Here is an 18,103-nt window from a genome sequence, read left to right as displayed (position 1 = left end):
CTGTCCTGGAATCTGGAAGGCCCCCCCCACTCCTAAGCCTGTGCTCGGAAGGGACCCAACACCCTTCCCATCCCTTCCCCCGGCCCTGGAGAGCTTCCTGTCACCCCCTGCAGAAGGAAGAACCTCTCTTTTCCTTCCCGCCTCACCCGCAGGCTCATTACCTCCTCAATGTTCTTCCGCACATCCTCCAGGTTATGGGAATTGGGCAAGTCTTCAGCCGTCACCTGGGCAGAAGCCACATCATGGCGCCACTGAAGCTGCACGGCTTTGAGAGCCGTCTGGCGCTTCCTTATAGAGCGTGTCTGCTGGACCAGGAACTCCTTGGCACTGCGAATGGACACGCCCTCCGAGGAGAGGTAATGGTGAATGCTGTGGGAAAACAGGCCAGGAGGAGGGAGAGTCAGGGGGAAACCCCAGGTGCTCGGGCTAATTCCCAGGGCTCTTCAACCCACAAGACTCTGGGCGTGCGGTCACTAGCAGAGATGCTGCGGGCGGGTACCCGGGGAGGCTGACAGAGGGCCACGGGGAGGAGGGCTAAGACTCCCCAGCCCAACATGAAGCACTTGTAAGAGAAGCACTATGTGCAGGGCACTGTCCTTCCTTCCTGACCCTCTGGGGAGGAGCAAGCCCACGGGAGGTGGGGCAGAAGCCCAACTTCTCTTGTGTCGTTGGACTCTGAACCCCTGGAAAGCCAAGGATGAGAAAAGACAGACAGCTCTCCAGCTTTCAGTAGACTTTCTGTAGACTTTCCTTGGCCCTCTTCTGAGGACCTGCCCCTATCTCCAATCTTACCAGTGGTAAACTTTCACTTGAGCCCCCCCCCAAGCATTTATTAAGTACCTGCTACACACAGAGCATAAAGGGTGCCCCCAATATTTACTCATCCAACTGGGGAGGGCTTTCCTCATTGTTTGGGGAGACGGTGGTAAGTGGTTCCTTCTCAGGCGTCTAAAAGGGAAAGAACAGAAAAGATCAATAGCAGGAGAGTAAGGCCCCAAAAGTCCACCACCTGCAGACAGGAAGGGTCTCAATAGCTGCCCTGGCACCAACCTCGCCCAATCTGCAGCCTTGATCTGTTTGGGAGCAGTTAACTCAAGACAACGCCTCGCCAAATTAGCCAGTCACTCCCAGAGGGGAAGACCCCCAGGTAGCTCGAGAAATGGGGAAAAGTCAGGAGGGGCACAGACCCAAGGGCCTGGGAAAGAGCAGGCAGAACCCAAGTCTCTAAAGGCTCCCTCCAACTAAGCCAGCGTCCTTTTCCATCTCAAGAGCAGGACTCAGCTCACCTTCCCAAGGGACTTCCTCAGGTCTTCCAGGTGGAGCTCCCCTTCACGATGAGGGGAGGCAGCAGCGGTCTCTTCGATGGTCAGCTCATTCAGAGCATCCTTCTTCCTCTGGGCCTCGGCCTCCAGGTCACTGCGACAGATGGTGAGGGAGACGTGTTTGTGAACAAAGGGCTGGGGTCCCACTGATCTCCCCCCACATCATTCAGCAAACGCCTCCCTGACCCACTCCTCATGCTGGTCTTGTCCCCAGCTCACTCCTGGGGTCCATAAGCCCTGGTGCAGAGGAGGGAGCTGGGGCTGGAGCCAGCCTGGCAATGCAGCCGATAAAGCACTGGGCCTGCAACCTGGAAGACTTGGGTTCAAGTCTGGCCTCTGATAATTTCCAGTATGTGAATCCTGGAGAAGTAACTTAACTTCTAAGCTAACTCTGTTAGCCTCAGTTTCCTCATCTGTAAAATGAGGATAATGAAAGCACCTCCTTCTCAAATGAGATTATCTTTGTAAAGCTCTTCCTATCCTGCCGGCACATAGTAGCTTCTACAGAAATACCTATTCCTTCACTTCTCTCTCAGGGATGCTAAGTGAAGACCAGGAAATCCTACCTACCACTGCTCCCCTCACAACACATTCTCTGGGATTCAGGGGAGCAGAGCCATCACTGCTCGGTTGCTTTGAGACCTCCCTGTCCCCCCGTCCCCCAGCTGTCAGAATCTACATAACCTTGTTTCATTTCCATGCCAGTGATATATGAGTAACACGTGGCAGTAAAACAGCTGGGTGGGCCCACCTAGGTGGGTGTTCTGGAACCCCCACCTGATCCGTCTCTGCAGCCTCTGACTCCGGTTCTGAAGGACCTCCACCTGGGACTCCAGCTCAGTCTTCCGAGACCTCAGCTCCTCCAGGGCTCGGCGCAGCTGCTGAGTGGACTCCACCAAGTGGGCTTGTTCCTTCCTCGCTTCCTCTAGGTGCTGGTGGGTAGATGTGGCTTCCTGAAGACATAAAGAAAATTGAGCCTTCTAGGGGCCAAAGTAAAGAAGAATAACCACAGGAAAACTAGGGAAAAGTTATATTTCTGGAAGGTAGAAACTAGGGAAAGGTGGTAGGAAAGGAGAAAGAGCCAACATTTTTTCTGCTGCTTGTACAAGTACAGGGCTTGTTCTCTTCTCCATCACAGTCCTGATTACCTAGTGTCCATCCTATAGCTATTGATATGGAAACTCATTTCCATTTTGGTGTTGAACTGCAGTGTTCTGGACTGGACCAGAGGACAAACAGGGAGAAGGAGAAAGCAGGCAAAGGAGAGAAAACTAAGGATGGAATCCAACAGACCTCTCTCTCCAGGGAAATCTGTTTTTCTACATCTAGAAGCTGCTGCTTCTTCTTTCTGACGTTGTCCTCCTAGAAGAAGATTAGAGGAACAATGAGGACTTTGGCCACCCTGACATCTCAGGGACAGAGGAGGCATCTGTCAGGCTCTTCCCCATTAGGAAAGGCAAGGCCAGAAAGAAGGCATGCTGGGAACTCTTACCTACATCCCAACACTCTGCCCTCCACAAGCCACCTACTTGGATATCCAGTTGGATCAATCTGGCCTTAACGTCTTTAGTTCTGCTTTCAAGCTCTGCTTCTAAATCTTGGAGCTTCCTTTCCTAGACAGAAGATGGAAATAAAAGTGCAAGGGACATAAGCAATGACATGAAGCTGGGGGGGGGGAGGGAGGGCAACTGGGATTGTGGAGCTCCCCAAACGCTGGAATCCTAGACCTTACCTGATGGTCCCTCCTCCCACCACCTCACCTCTACCAAAACCCATCACACCCTTTTCCCAACAGAACCAAAGAAAAGCAGTTTCTGCCTCTGTGCTTCTACCAGTGTAAGCAGAGGAGGGCCGAGTATTACGAAGACCCTTAATCCAGAAATTAAATTGCAGAAAACATCGCAGGCCCAAAGTAGATAGAATGGTTCAGAAATGCCCCCTCTAGAAACCGCTCTGCCGTTGCCTTTAACCAGGCACCCATGACTGCCCAGCCTGGCACAGCCATGGAAGGGGGGGCTCCCTCCACCCTGCAGCTCCAGGGCCCCTCGCTCACCCGCTCTCGGTGTCGGAGCTGGAGTTCATTGAGCTTCCTTTCCAGCTCCTGCCGCATGGCTTCCAGCTCCCGGTCGTGGGATCGCCTCAGACGCTCCATCTCACTTGTCAAGTTTGTCCGGAGATCTGTTCGCTGCTTCCTTTCCTGCCAGAGGCACCAAGAGGAACCGCTGGGTGAGCTGCCCCAGTATCAGAACAGACATGTAGACACATGGGCCACAGTATTGCCCCGACCTTGGACAAATAAGATCAGTGACCTCCTAAATACCATTAAAGCCAGCTTCCCTTCCTTACAGAGGGGAAGGGGAAGGTCAAAGAGAAAGGAGCTGAATTTCCCAGTCTATTTTCTGCTCCTACTCCCACACATGCCTGTGCACGCACGCACACACACACACACACACACACACACACCCCTTGGACGCCCCAAACATGTCTTCTTGACTATACCCTCTCCCACTGTCACTCAAGATCTCTAGCCCATAACTCAGTGAGAGATTCAAATGGCTTAGAACTGAATGCACACTGCACCACTCAGACCAGCATGCTCATTTTCATACATAAACATAGCTAGAAGTGGTTGTCCAGGCTCTACTTAAGCCCTCCCCCACGACCTGGAGGCAGCCCACCCTGACACACTGATCAGCCAGCTAGCTGACGTCAGGCATTAAGTGCTTATTCTAAGTTACAAACACCCAGAATCCAGACACAAGCAAGTAAAGAACTCTGACCAATCACTGGGCACATAAAAGGTTTGCACAGACTCCTCTCAGAGGGGAGTCAGCAGGCCTGGACAGGCCTCCGACAGAAGGCGAGATCTGAGATGGCCTCAGAAGGAGGTCAGGGGGACCCGGAGGTGAGCCTAAGAAGGGGGAGCCCTGGAGGCAGAGGCCAGTGGGAAGGCCCAGAGGCCAGAGATGGAGGAGGGACAGGAGGCGGGCCGGGCCCTGGCTCACAGCTGGGTACAGCAGGCTCTCTCCACCACCTGTCTGGGGTTCTCCTGCAGTCAGTCCCAGAGCCTCAGCCGCTCTAGGCCACTCTCCTCATACAAGGGGTGCTGCAGGCGGTTTACCTCTTCATCATAATGCGCCCTGGTCTCTGCCAGCACTTGTTGGTGCTCGTCCTTCATTCTGTCCATCCTCCGCTCGTGGTCCTTCTCCACGTCCTCCCTCTTCTCCCTCAGCAGGTCGCTGAGCTGCAATGGACCCAGACAGACTAAAGTGGGCAGCACTGGGCAGGGTTGGAGGCCCAGGTAGACACAGACACACAGACAGGCCTTTTGCAGGCCGGGGGAGTTTCCAGGGAGGAAGGGAGCAGTGAGACTAAGTCTGAATATTGGTCTGTGTGTCCCAAACCTAGCATTGTCAGAGTGAGCATCGTCGAGGCCCTTGGGGCCCAGGTCTCCTCCTATGAACCTCCCTGCCACAGAATAAGGGAGGGGGACCCTTAGGGCAGTCTCTGGGAGACCCAAGGCAGATGCATGCAGCAGGAAAGATGGAGCTGGGTGGGGGTGCTCCCTGCCAGGCGCTCAACCTCCCTCCCCAGCAGCCCCTTGGGCAGCCAAGAGCGGCCCTCACCTCTCTTTCGAACTCCGTCACTCGATAAGCTTTCTGCTGGACTCTCTGCTCTGCCTGACTCAGCTCTTCCTGCAGCTGGGCCGCCTCCCTCCGATGGGCCTCCTCTATCTGCTTTTTCAGACCAGCAATGACCTGAGAAAGAAGCAGAGAATTGTGAGCATAAGAAAAAAATGCTAGATTTGGAGCCAAAGGAACTCGACTCAAACCCCAGCTGCTCAACTTGCTCTGTGTGACCCAGGACAAGTTAAATAATTCCTCATGGTCTTGGTCTCCTCATCTGTAAAATGGGTAGAGCCTGGCAACCAGCCTCTAAACTTTAAACCAGTGACAAAATGAGGACCCTGGCAGTGCCTTCAGGTCAGACTTACCTCATCAACATCTATTACGCTCCCATGGAGCCGCTGCCGTTTATCAAGTACCTGCTATCTGCCAGGCACTGAAATAGGTGCTGGGAAGGCAAAAATGCATCGCTCCAGGCGCTATGGGTAGAATCAGGAAACTTGGATTCAAATCCTGGCTCAGCCACACCCTCGTTTAAAAACACAGGCAGGCCACTTAACTTCCATTAGCTCGTTTTCCCATCTGTACAATGGAATGATAATGGCACCCACTCCCCAAAAGTTGTGAGGACGGAGATAATATTTGTGCAGAACTGTGCAGACCTTAAACAAGTTTATACAAATACCAGCTGCTGCTACAGAGCTTACTTCCACCACACAAAGACAACAAATAGGTAAATAAGTATAAAATAAATACAATAAACACATGCCCACTGCGCACTTACATTCCACAGGCAGATGGCAACACTGGAGAGGGCTCTAACAAATCAGAGACTTGGGGGAGAAGGAAACATAAGAAAGTGGCATTTGCGTGGAGAAGCCTTAAAAAGCTAAGGATGCTAAAAGGAAAAGGCAGAGAAAGCCTCCAAAAGGACAGGGAAGGCAGGTGGAAAGCCATCAAGGCAGAAAAGGAGATCGGTTCAGCTGGAGGACAATGTGTGTGAAGGGCCATCATAGGAAATGTCTGGAAAGGCAGGCCGGAGCCAGCCTGGGGGAGCTTTAAATGCTGGGTTGCTGAGACTCTGTGTGATCCTAGAGGTGAGCCTCAGAGGTTTTTAAGCAGTAATTATACATTCAGACTTGGGGCTTTAAAAGTTTATTTTGGGAACCATACCGAGGACAGAATGGAAAGGAGAAAAAAAATAGAAAGAAAAACAAGAAACGATGCTAATGTGAATAGTCAGGATGAGATAAAAAGGACTTCCCTAAAGTTGTGGCAGTGAGAGGGGAGATAAGGAAGGCGTGCATCCTCGGAGGTGCTGGGGGCCAGAACCAACTAATCTGACAACTAAATGAATACTGAGAGAGGAAGAAGAAAAAGACCATGATCTGTGAGCACACCCAGAAGAAATGGGCACTGAGGGGGCCTCCTTTGCCAACCTAAATTGTGACCAGCATCCAACTGCTCTCCAGTTGGTTCTGTGGCAACATGTTCCCCTGGCCTCCCTCCGCCTCTAAGCTAGCCCACTAGGGTGGGCAGTCCTGAGGAAGAGTCTCACCTCACGGTGTTTCTCCTCAGCTGAGGCACGAAACTTTTGCAGGTTAGCTGCATGCTCTTTTTCCAGCGCTGCCATGGCCTGGTGAGGGGGAAGCAACAAGGAACAGTAAGAAAGTATAGGCAGATGGGGTTCTTAACTAGATGCTGTCAAGGAAAATGAACCATCCCAATAAACCACTTCCCATTGGCTGATGGTATATTAGAAAAAACCCTGGACTTGGAGTCAGAAGACCTAAATTTGAGTTCCAGCTCTTACAATTATTTAAATGGATGATCATGGATAAAATAGTTAATGCCTCATCTGTTAAATAGGATTAAGACTACTTTTGCTACTATCTTATAAAATTATATTGAAGACCAAATAAAATCAAACATCTTTTAAATGGTCAAATAGCATATAAATTTAACAGTAATACATTTGTGGCCTAAAGAATCACACATGATTCTCTGTTTTTCTGAAATTATTCCTCCAATTTCTAAAATTTATAATCAACCAAGCATCCAAAAAGCCATCATGACTCCCTATCTTTTCTTAGTTGTGGGCAGGATTATGGTCAAATGATATCCCTCTTGAGTTTAAAGAAATGTATGAAAAAAACAAGTAACTAACCTCCCTGCGCCTCTCAGCTCCAAATCTCCCAAAAGGTACAAAGGTTTGGGTACTGCTGCCATTTAGAGCTCATTTTCCCTTACTCAACTGCCAAAGTCCCTGGAAAAACCTTTGTAAAGGTTCATAGAACTTGTCATTTTGGGTGGCTGGGACATTGTGATTTCTTTAGTAATGGGAATTCTAATTGAGGAAAGCTCCTCTCCAAATACAGACTAGTATCTGCTCACCATCAGATTCTCTTAAAAGAGCTGCTTGGACGCCAGCTCTTAAACTATGGTTTGTAATCCCACATGGGGTCACAAAACTGAATATGGGGGGGGTCACAAAATTATGATTTATTATCAGTAAATGTTTGATTTGTATACCTATTTTATATATATATATATATATATAATCTGGAGTCACATACAAATTTCTCAGGTGAAAAGGGTTGGTAAATGGAAAAAGTTTAAGTCCCAGCCTAGAGCACTGAGAAGTAAGTGATTTGGCCAGGGTTACACCACCAGTATAGGCCAAATTTCCAGTCTTCTACTTACTCTAATATCTATTTGAGGGGAATATTAATTGGCTAAGGGAGAAGAAAAGAAGGGACAAAAGTGTGCCGAGGAGGCTCTCTCTAATAAGAGATCATCTTGCCTACCCCAATGGGACAAATGTAAGGAAAAACTCCCCAAAAGATGCTGCTCTAGTTAAAGGTGGATGAGGCTTAAAGTGGACACAAGATCATCATGGAATGAGGCTATTTCTCTCCAAACTCTGATGTGCCACCACTCATGAGGGCACACCTGTGGCTAATGTCACAAGCTCACACCCCATCTTCTGAGGGAAGAACCCTCCAGCTACTTCAAATTCCATCACTCCCAAGGGTAACCTTTCTTGGGCCTCTGGTGCTGCTGGGGTCCAGTCACCCATCTCCAGATGTCCTGTTCCAACCTCTGAAGACAAGTGTTTGGTTTTCCTCCTTACCCTGATCTGGGCCCTGGCCCTCAAACCTGTTTTCTTTCTCACAAAGTGAACCAAGAGCAATTCCAGGGGCGAGCAGCATAAGAGTTTCCATACCCAAGGATCTCTAGTTAGATATACACACCTCCTTCCTTTCATCTTCCAGTCTCTCCTTCAGCTGACTCATGGCCTTTTCATTCTCCTCTTTCAGGAGGACCCTCTCTCTCTTTTCATTATCCTCCATTTCCTCTTTAAGCCTCTCTAACACCTGCTTCTTTTTCTGATCCAGGCTAGACCACTCCATCTGCTGCAGTGACTCCAAGTCTTCTCTTATTTTCTTCAGTGAAGCTTCATGCTCTGTCCTGGAGAGACAAGAAGGCAAGGGGATAGCCGTGAGCACCACCGGACAGAGCTTCCCGAGACTAAAGATTCCATTCTCAGTCACTCAATCAATCACCCAAGATGGGTTAAGCGCCTATTCTCTGCCAGACACTGGGCTAAATGCTCAGGATACAAAAAGAGGCAAAAAAACATCCCCTGTCCTCAAGATACTTACAATCTAATTGGGGAGAGGGGGAGAGGAGAACAATGAACAAATATATAAAAACATGCCAGATATTTACAAGATAAATAGGAAATAACAAAGGGAAGACACTAAAATTAAAGAAGGACCAAGAAAAGATTTTAGGAGAAAAGATTTTAGCTGAAACTTAAAGGAAGCCAGGGGAACTAGTAAGCAGAGGAAGGAAAACATTCCAGGTATAGGGAAGAGAGAGAGAGAGAGAGAGAGAGAGAGAGAGAGAGAGAGAGAGAGAGAATATTCAGACCCAAGAGATGGAATGTCTAGTTCATAGAACAGTGAGGAGGCCAGTCTCATTAAATTGAAGAGAACTTGTGAGAATGTGGGAGTAAGGTATGAGAGGAGTGGAAAAGTAGGAGGGAATTAGGATATGAAGAGTTTTCAATGACAGAGCATTTTGTACTTCAGCCTGGAGATAACAGGAGGTCTCTAGAGTTTACTGAGAAGGGGGATGATATGGGTGGATCTATTAGTCTAGAAAAATTACTTTAGTGACTGAATCGGGGGATGGATTGTAATGGGGAAGAGTTGAGGCAAGCAGATCCACCAGCAGCAGATCTACCACACTAGGACAGATGTTAGGGGATGAGGGTCTGCACTACTGTGGCAGCAGTGTCAGAGGAAGGAAGGGGCCATACTTGAAAGATGTTAACAGCAAAGGTAGGATGGACAGACCATAGTAACAGAATACCTGAGAGGGGTGAAAGGTAATGAAAATGACTGCTAGGAAGCCCAAGGGATTAGGAGGATGGTATTGGCTTTAACAGTAAAAGGAAGGTGAATTAAGTTTAGGGGGAAAGTTAATGAGTTCAATTTTGGACACAATGAGTTTAATATAGCTATAAGACATCCAAGTCAAGATGTCTGAAAGGTAGTTAAGAGATGTGAGGCTGGAAGCTAACAGAGAAGTTGGCAGGAGACGTAGATCTGAAAATCAGCACAGAAATAGTCATTTAATCCAAGGGAGCGGAAGAGATCGCCAAGTTAAGTAGTATATAGGAAGAAGAAGAAAAGGGCCCATGATAGGTCCCTGAGATACTTATGGCTAGATAGCATGTTCTGAATAAGTATCCAGCAAAGGAAACTGAGATTGAGCAGGAGAAATAAGAGTTCTGAAAACTTAGAGAAAAGAGAATTTCAAGAAGAAAAGGGTGATCCACAGTGTCAAAGGCTGCAAGCAAAGAGGTTAAGGAAAATGGGTATTGGAAAAAGGCCACGAGATCTGGCAATTAAGTGATCACTGGTAACTTTGGAGAGAGCATGTAATGATGGAGTGTTATGATGAAGATGGAAGTTGGATTGTAAGGGAAGAAGAGTAAGAAGAGAGAAAAATGCAGGCATCTATCACAGATAGCCTTTTCAAGGAATTTAGTCACAAAGGTCTGAAGAGATATAGGATGACAGGTAGCAGGAATGGAGGGATCAAAGTGAGCAGGTTTTGGTTTTGAGGTTTTTTGACAATAGGGGAGACATAAGCATGATTTTAGACAGTAGGGAGGAAACAGTAGGCAGGGAGACATTAAAAATAAATGAGAGAACAGGGATGACAGAGGGGACAATCTATTGGAGGAAATGGGAGGAAATAGGATCACCTGAGCAAGAAGCAGCATCAGTCTTGGTAAGAAGTACCATGTAAGGGATGAAGGAAGAGAAAAGGGCAGAAGGCACCCTGTAATGGAGATGAAGAAGAGGGGAAAAGAGGGAGCTCATGGCATATGGTCCCAATTTATTCTGTAAAATAGGAGGCAAGATTCTCAAAGGAGTCTGGGAAGTTCATAGCACAATCCCCACCTAATTTGATTCTCCTGTGCTTCTGTACTGGCTAGGATCTGAGCTTGAAGATGAGAAATTTTCTGACTCTCTTCTTCCCTTACTCGAGCCTCTTCTTCCTCAGCTGTTTTTTTGAGCTGCTCTCTCAGAAACCTGAAAGAAACATAGACGAGTTTGCTGCAATATTTCTACTAGGCTTATATCCTAAAGAGATCTTAAAGGAGGGAAAGAGACCCACATGTGCAAAAATGTTTGTGGCAGCCCTCTTTGTAGTGGCAAGGAACTGGAAACTGAGTGGCTGCCCATCAGTTGGGGAATGGCTGAATAAGTTGTGGTATATGAATGTCATGGAATATTATTGTTCTATAAGAATTGATCAACAGGAGGATTTCAGAGAGGGCTGGAGATTCTTACATGAACTGATGCTGAGTGAAATGAGCAAAACCAGGAGATCATTGTACACATCAACAAGAAGATTATACAATGATCAATTCTGATGGACATGGCGCTCTTAAACAATGAGATGATTTAGACCAATTCCAATTGTTCAGTGATGAAGAGAGCCATCTATACCCAGCGAGAGAACCATGGGAACTGAGTGTGGTTCATAATATAGCATTTCCACTCTATTTGTTGTTGTTTTATTTGCTTGCAATTTATTTTGCTTCACTTTTTCTCTTGTGCAGCACGAGAATTGAATAAATATATATGCATATATTGGATTTAATAGATATTTCTACCATGTTTAACATGTATTGGACTACTTGTCATCTACGGGAGGGCATGAGGGAAGGGAAGGAAAATTGGAACACAAGGTTTTGCAAGGGCTAATGTTGAAGAATTGTTCATGCATATGTTTTGAAAAATAAAAGGGGAAGGGAAGGGAAGGGAAGGGAAGGGAAGGGGAAGGGAAGGGAAGGGAAGGGAAGGGAAGGGAAGGGAAGGGAAGGGAAGGGAAGGGAAGGGAAGGGAAGGGAAGGGAAGGGAAGGGAAGGGAAGGGAAGGGAAGGGAAGGGAAGGGAAGGGAAGGGAAGGGAAGGGAAGGGAAGGGAAGGGAAGCAAGGAAGGAAGGAAGGAAGGAAGGAAGGAAGGAAGGAAGGGAAGGAAGGGGAAGGGAAGGAAGCAAGGACACAAGGAAGGGAAGGGAAGGAAGGGAAGGAACAAGGAAGGAAGGAAGGCGAAGTGAAGCAAGGAAGGAAGGAAGGAAGGAAGGAAGGAAGGAAGGAAGGGAAGGAAGGGGAAGGAAGGAAGGAGGGAAGGGAAGGGAAGGAAGGAAGGAAGGAAGGAAGGAAGGAAGGAAGGAAGGAAGGAAGGGAAGGGAAGGGAAGGGAAGGGAAGGAAGGAAGGAAGGAAGGGAAGGAAGGAAGGAAGGGAGGAAGGAAGGAAGGAAGGAAGGAGGAAGGAAGGAAGGAAGGAAGGAAGGAAGGAAGGAAGGGAAGGAAGGAAGGAAGGGAAGGAAGGAAGGAAGGGAAGGGAGGGAGGAAGGGAAGGAAGGGAAGGGAAGGAAGGGAAGAAAGGAAGGAAGGAAGGGAAGGAAGGAAGGAAGGGAAGGGAAGGAAGGGAAGGAAGGAAGGAAGGGAAGGGAAGGAAGGAGGGAGAGGGAGAAGGAAGGAAGGAAGGAAGGAAGGAAGGAAGGAAGGAAGGAAGGAAGGGAAGGAAGGAAGAAGGAAGGAAGGAAGGAAGGAAGGAAGGAAGGAACAAGGAAGGAAGGGAAGGAAGGGAAGGAAGGAAGGAAGGAAGGGGAAGGAAGGAAGGAAGGAAGGAAGAAAGGAAGGAAGGAAGGAAGGAAGGGAAGGAAGGAAGGGAAGGGAAGGGAAGGGAAGGAAGGAAGGAAGGAAGGAAGGAAGGAAGGAAGGAAGGAAGGAAGGAAGGAAGGGAAGGAAGGAAGGAAGGAAGGAAGGAAGGAAGGAAGGAAGGGAAGGAAGGAAGGGAAGGGAAGGAAGGAAGGAAGGAAGGGAAGGGAAGGGAAGGAAGGGAAGGAAGGAAGGAAGGAAGGAAGGAAGGGAAGGGAAGGGAAGGAAGGAAGGGAAGGGAAGGAAGGAAGGAAGGAAGGAAGGAAGGAAGGGAAGGGAAGGGAAGGAAGGGAAGGGAAGGGAAGGAAGGAAGGAAGGAAGGGAAGGAAGGAAGGAAGGAAGGAAGGAAGGAATAAGGAAGGAAGGAAGGAAGGAATACAAGGGCTGAAGGAAGGAAGGAAGGGAAGGGAAGGAAGGAAGGAAGGAAGGAAGGAAGGAAGGAAGGGAAGGGAAGGAAGAGAAGGAAGGGAAGGAAGGAAGGAAGGAAGGAAGGAAGGGAAGGAAGGAAGGGAAGGAAGGAAGGGAAGGAAGGAAGGAAGGGAAGGGAAGGGAAGGAAGGAAGGGAAGGAAGGAAGGAAGGGAAGGAAGGAAGGAAGGAAGGAAGGGAAGGAAGGAAGGAAGGGAAGGGAAGCGAAGGAAGGAAGGGAAGGAAGGGAAGGGAAGGGAAGGGAAGGGAAGGGAATGAAGGGAAGGAAGGAAGGAAGGGAAGGAAGGAATGAAGGAAGGAAGGGATGAAGGGAAGGAAGGAAGGAATGGGGCCGGGGCTACCGAATGGAATACCGGAATACTGGCTGAAGGAAGGAAGGGAAGGAAGGAAGGAAGGAAGGAAGGGAGGGAGAGAGGGAAGGAAGGAAGGAAGGAAGGAAGGAAGGGAAGGAAGGAAGGAAGGAAGGGAAGGGAAGGGAAGGGAAGGGAAGGGAAGGGAAGGGAAGGGAAGGGAAGGGAAGGGAAGGGAAGGGAAGGGAAGGGAAGGGAAGGGAAGGGAAGGGAAGGGAAGGGAAGGGAAGGGAAGGGAAGGGAAGGGAAGGGAAGGGAAGGGAAGGGAAGGGAAGGGAAGGGAAGGGAAGGGAAGGGAAGGGAAGGGAAGGGAAGGGAAGGGAAGGGAAGGAAGGGAAGGGAAGGGAAGGAAGAAAGAAAGAAGTGTTGGCTGCAAGGACTTTATTTCCTCTGCTATCAATAGGGCTTTGCTGTAAGTCTGCAGGATGGCTGATCCGCAAACTTAACAGTCATTAGTGATTTCCAACTGAGGCCATGCTCCTTTGCTCTGCTGATTCTTGGCAAGAGGAAAGGAAGGATAATTTGGGGGGCACCCCTTTGTCTCAAAGGTAGAATGCTGGCTGCTTAATTCCAAAACTGCATCATCCCAAACCAAAGATAGACAACTCTTGATTATCTACCTATGGATTATCTGATTTTTAGATTACAGTCTTTGATTGTTTAATCTCGGATTGGCTTCTTCCAATTTATATAATATGTTTCTAAAGCTGCTTGGATTCTTCACTGTCAGCTGGTTTATGCTCAGGAAATTCAAGTTCACTTTAATATTGGGTTGAGCAAAATAAAATGATTAAGGCAAATCTGCTGCCAAAAGAACCAGAATCAATTCCAAAGCCAAATATAAATGGTCTGGGATTATCACACCACTGCTCCCAATGAATCAACACTGAAGCATATCAGCCAGAGGAGTTAATGTGATCTACGGTGGCAATAATAAAAGCAATGTCAAGAACAAGGTAGGGTGATATGCTGACCCCTGACCTAGTCAGATTAATATCTAGAATATAATTCTCAGTTTTTAGTCCCTCATTTTAGGTAACAAAGAAAGATCAGGATAATGAGAGGACCCTAAAACTATGTCAAGTACCCATCAGCTGAAACAATATCTGAAGGGTTATTAGTGAAAGAGGAACTTAATTTGTTATTCTTTTTGAGTTTAAAGAGCAGAACTAGGTAGAAATTACATAGGAATTTTTGGGACAATATAGGGAAACACTTCCGAACAATCAGAGCTATCCAAAATGGATTCCACTAGGAATGAGTTTTCTGTTACTAAAGGTCAAAAAGAGGCTGAATGAATTTGCCAGAGAAGTTTGTAGAGGAGATTCATGCTCCAGGTAAAAGCTGAATTAAATGATCTCTAGGGGTCTAGGGACCCTTCCAAATCTAAGATTCTATGAGTTTTTCCAGGACAAGAGCAACCTAAGTATCACTCTAGTCTAAAGAAAAGAAACATGGCAACTCACATATGAGCATTACTGCCATTATCATCTCAATACCAGACCCCAGAAGTCTTCCACCCCAAGGGGAAGGAACAGGACCTGAGGGACTTGTCTTTCTGCTGCTCAAGTTTCAGCATCTCCTCTTCTTCCTCTTGACACAGTTCCTTCTGCAACCGCTCCATCTTCTGTCTTCGGTCCTCTAACAATCTTGCCCGCTCCTGCTCCAGATCCTGGACTGTCTTCTCTTCTATGACCTTTAAGGAATCTTCTAAGGGCTGCTTCTGAGAGGTTAAGGCCTCTGGGACAACTCTAATCAAAGGCAGAGAGTAGCACATTGTTACATGATATAACATATGGACCCTTATTAGCCTATAGCATGCAAACAACATAAAGAATGTGGAGCCATATTATAAGGGCACATAGATACATATATAAGATATATAAGGCACATAGAGAACAAAAATATATCTCCCGTTGTCTGAAGATGAAGCATAAATCAACTTGGTAAACAGTTGATCTATAATGTTCTCTGGTTAAAAATATCAAGGTCCTAGGAACAATCAGAAAGGTGACTGACAAGATGGTACATCTTTGATTCCCAGAAAACTTAACACACATACCCCTTAATGGCAGGTTGATAGCTAGGGAAGGCAGAGAAAAGCATTATCCCTAGCTAATCCTACCCCTAGATAACCCATATCTCATATCACATCATTAGGCTGAAAACAGTCCCCCAAAATTACTCTCTATCTTGTAATACAAAAAGCCAGTGAAAAACAGGAGGATATTTCTCCAATATAAAGAATACAGCCCAGTTCCCAGAACTCTAAAGCTTCCCTGATCATTGCTCAGGGAATTTCTCATACCTTTATGAGAAAGGGGGATTCTGGCTGAAAACCTTTTCTAATGCAGGAGATCATAAGATCACAAATTTTGTGCTGAAAGGAACCTTTGAGGTTATCAATCAAGTCCAAGCCTCTAATTTTACAGATGGAAATCTTGAGAGGTTACATAACTCCTTGCCCTGGGGCACACAGCTAGTAAATGTCCAATCCAGAATTCAAATCCACACTTCTGATCTCTAGTACTACACTCCAGCCATTTCTCCAGGCAGAGGGAGTTGTGGCAGTTCTGTCCCCAGACCACATCTGTTACAGGGAACTTCCAGTAACAAGCTGGCATAATGAGAAAGGTATTTCCAGGTAACTTTTTTTTTTTAACAGAAATATCAGAAATTATACATCAAAACCAGTGTTCCCTGTCTAAGTCACTGTGGGTTTCTTGCTTTCTGGATGTGAATAGTGGTTTTTTCCAACCTTATAACCTTGAATCTGGACAAGATTCAGTAGAAAGGATCAAGATAAACTCCTTTTGTCTTCATTTCATTTGTTTGTTTATTTCATTTGTTATAAAAACCAGTTTCTTGACTTTTTAGTCACACCTCATTAAATACTGTCTCAAGATGAAGGAATAGCTCAAAGTTGGCCTAAGCAGTCACCCACGAAAAAAGTGAAAAGACTAAAAGGAAATCAACTGTCAATGTCAGAGAAGATGCTCAGCATAAGTCTTGTGGGTTATACTAGAAAGCATGGGGTTCAGAATCACATTTTTCCTCTTTTCAGCTCCAGCAACACAACAGATGGGAGGTGACAGATCAGAATAGCAGGAGAAAAATGGTATCTGAGGGGCTTAGAAATTATAACTTGGATCCCTCTCTGCTTGGATGAAGGAGCAAGATAGGACTATATTATCTCCTTGCTAAAATCATTAAGATTCTTGTTGATTGATTTCCTAAAACCATGGAGGGGTACTAGGTTACAGCACAGGTTCCCTCTTTCTCAAGTCTCTTTTGGCCCACTTCACACACACTGGCTTCGTCTGACTGCCCTGGCAAGTCCTACCAATGCGGATGTCAGATGGGCTGCTGTTGCCACCTTCCTCCTTTGAGAATCCTGCCCTCTGAAACAGTCTCTCTCTCCGCCTCATCAACTCTCCAACTCATTTCCAATCCTGGCTGAAAACATCATTTTTTCCTGAGATGGTACCTTTTAATGTTTCTCTCCCCTGTGGGCTATCTAACTATGTGGGGCTCCAGGGACAGATGCTGCAGAAGAGATGAAGCATCAGATAAAGTGCCAGCGTGCAACGAGCCTGCAAATACAAGTGTGTTCGCATACCTTAATATGTAGTGTATATAGGGCTACTTTCTGGTTAGTCTTCCTCTTTCCCCAGTGTCTAGATTCAGGAAACGTTTCAATAGGGATCTGAGACCATAAGCAATATCAGAGCCACATTACAAAATCTGAGCCATCATTAGAAAAGACCCCCAAAGGCCATTCAGCCCAACTAAGAATGTCCTCTACAACTAGTAAGGGAGAACCCACTATCTCCAAGACAGCCCATTTCACTTTCAGATAGCTCTGTTAGGAAAGTGTTACCTAACATCAAGTCAAAATCTACTCCTACAACTAATAACCCAACCTCTGCACTCTCCAGCTGCACTATATATGAATTGTGTTTAGAAAGAAAATTGACATGTATACTTATTGTGTATCTAATTTATATTTTAATGTATTTAACATCTACTGGTCATCCTGCCATCTAGGGGAGGGGGTGGGGGGTAAGAGGTGAAAAATTGGAACAAGAGGTTTGGCAATTGTTAATGCTGTAAAGTTACCCATGCATATAACCTGTAAATAAAAGGCTATTAAAAAAAAAAAAAAGAAAGAAAATTGTCAAACGAGAGGACCACATGACTAGGCAAGGGAAAGCCTAGAATACGTGACAAATTAAGGATCTTCTGAGCAATCTGAGGATGTTTAACCTAGAGAAAAGGCTCAGGGAGAACCTGTAAGCTGCTGTCAAGTATTTAAAGTGCAAGAAATAAAGAATAAGATTATACTCCTTGGCCCCATAGGAAAGTGTTTAGAGCAATGAATGGAAGGAAAGATCTTAAAATTTTAGGTGAAGTAGGGAAACACTTCTTAAGTAGCAGAGCAACCTAAAAGTAGAATGGATTGCCCTTAAAGATACCAGATGGCCATTCAATGTAGATTTTTATCTAGAGATCTCAGAAAGGCTCATGAAGTATGCTAAGGAAGGATTATTGTTCAGGACTGGGTTGGACTAAATAAACTTGCATATGTGTGTTTCAGCTGAGATTGTTTGTCCAGAATACATCTCAAAGGGTGCAGAAAAAAAGGATTCTATATGATTCCAAAGAAGACCCTCCCTTCTCTACCTCCTGTCACGAAGGGCATGCTATTGTTGATGACTGCCTAATTCTGCCTGAGCTTTCTGGCCTCTGGCCTATTCAGCTCAGCAAGATTTACAGGGAACCTGAAATATGTTGCACCATCCTAATGAGACAGCCAGTCATTGCCCTCAATATCTCCAGAAGAAAAAAACTTTGAAGATGACTAGCAAGAAAGTCATAGGGTTTGAAGAAGAGTCTAGGAAAGGACAAGTTGGCAGGTCCTAGGGAAAGTATAGACATGCCCAACATCTGACCCAACTGAGATACTACAAAGAGATGCTAAGCAGCAGCCAGCTATGCTGGGATGGCAAATGAATTATAGCCCAAGTAGGTTGAGAAGAATAGCCTAATCCCTAGGGGCTCTGTCTGGGCCCTGCTCATTCCACTCGTGAGAAAGATACTCAGAATCTGCTTGGATGGTCACTGCA

The 18,103-nt window shown here is 46.6% G+C and overlaps 1 protein-coding gene across 7 annotated transcripts in view; it reads right to left on the bottom strand.

The window, feature by feature from the left end:
- Positions 1 to 18,103, bottom strand: part of CEP164 (centrosomal protein 164) — an 81,691-nt gene that overhangs the window by 6,532 nt on the left and 57,056 nt on the right. For 6 of the 7 annotated variants that reach the window (XM_023499425.2, XM_031961326.1, XM_031961329.1 and 3 more), the window contains 13 exons: positions 14,519 to 14,728; positions 10,429 to 10,560; positions 8,203 to 8,419; positions 6,507 to 6,584; positions 4,949 to 5,080; positions 4,444 to 4,566; positions 3,376 to 3,519; positions 2,852 to 2,935; positions 2,616 to 2,684; positions 2,100 to 2,275; positions 1,287 to 1,416; positions 881 to 948; positions 162 to 369 (listed from right to left, as the gene is read on the bottom strand). In XM_023499425.2, the coding sequence (XP_023355193.1) occupies positions 162 to 369; positions 881 to 948; positions 1,287 to 1,416; positions 2,100 to 2,275; positions 2,616 to 2,684; positions 2,852 to 2,935; positions 3,376 to 3,519; positions 4,444 to 4,566; positions 4,949 to 5,080; positions 6,507 to 6,584; positions 8,203 to 8,419; positions 10,429 to 10,560; positions 14,519 to 14,728 (1,771 nt within the window). The remainder of the gene's footprint in view (positions 1 to 161; positions 370 to 880; positions 949 to 1,286; positions 1,417 to 2,099; positions 2,276 to 2,615; positions 2,685 to 2,851; positions 2,936 to 3,375; positions 3,520 to 4,443; positions 4,567 to 4,948; positions 5,081 to 6,506; positions 6,585 to 8,202; positions 8,420 to 10,428; positions 10,561 to 14,518; positions 14,729 to 18,103) is intronic. The other variant, XM_031961327.1, reaches the window with a different exon arrangement.

The sequence above is a fragment of the Sarcophilus harrisii genome, chromosome 3, assembly GCF_902635505.1.
Source record: "Sarcophilus harrisii chromosome 3, mSarHar1.11, whole genome shotgun sequence".
Classification (NCBI taxonomy): domain Eukaryota; kingdom Metazoa; phylum Chordata; class Mammalia; order Dasyuromorphia; family Dasyuridae; genus Sarcophilus; species Sarcophilus harrisii.
Note: the sequence above shows the minus strand (reverse complement) of the source record. Positions and strands in the feature narration are given on the sequence as shown.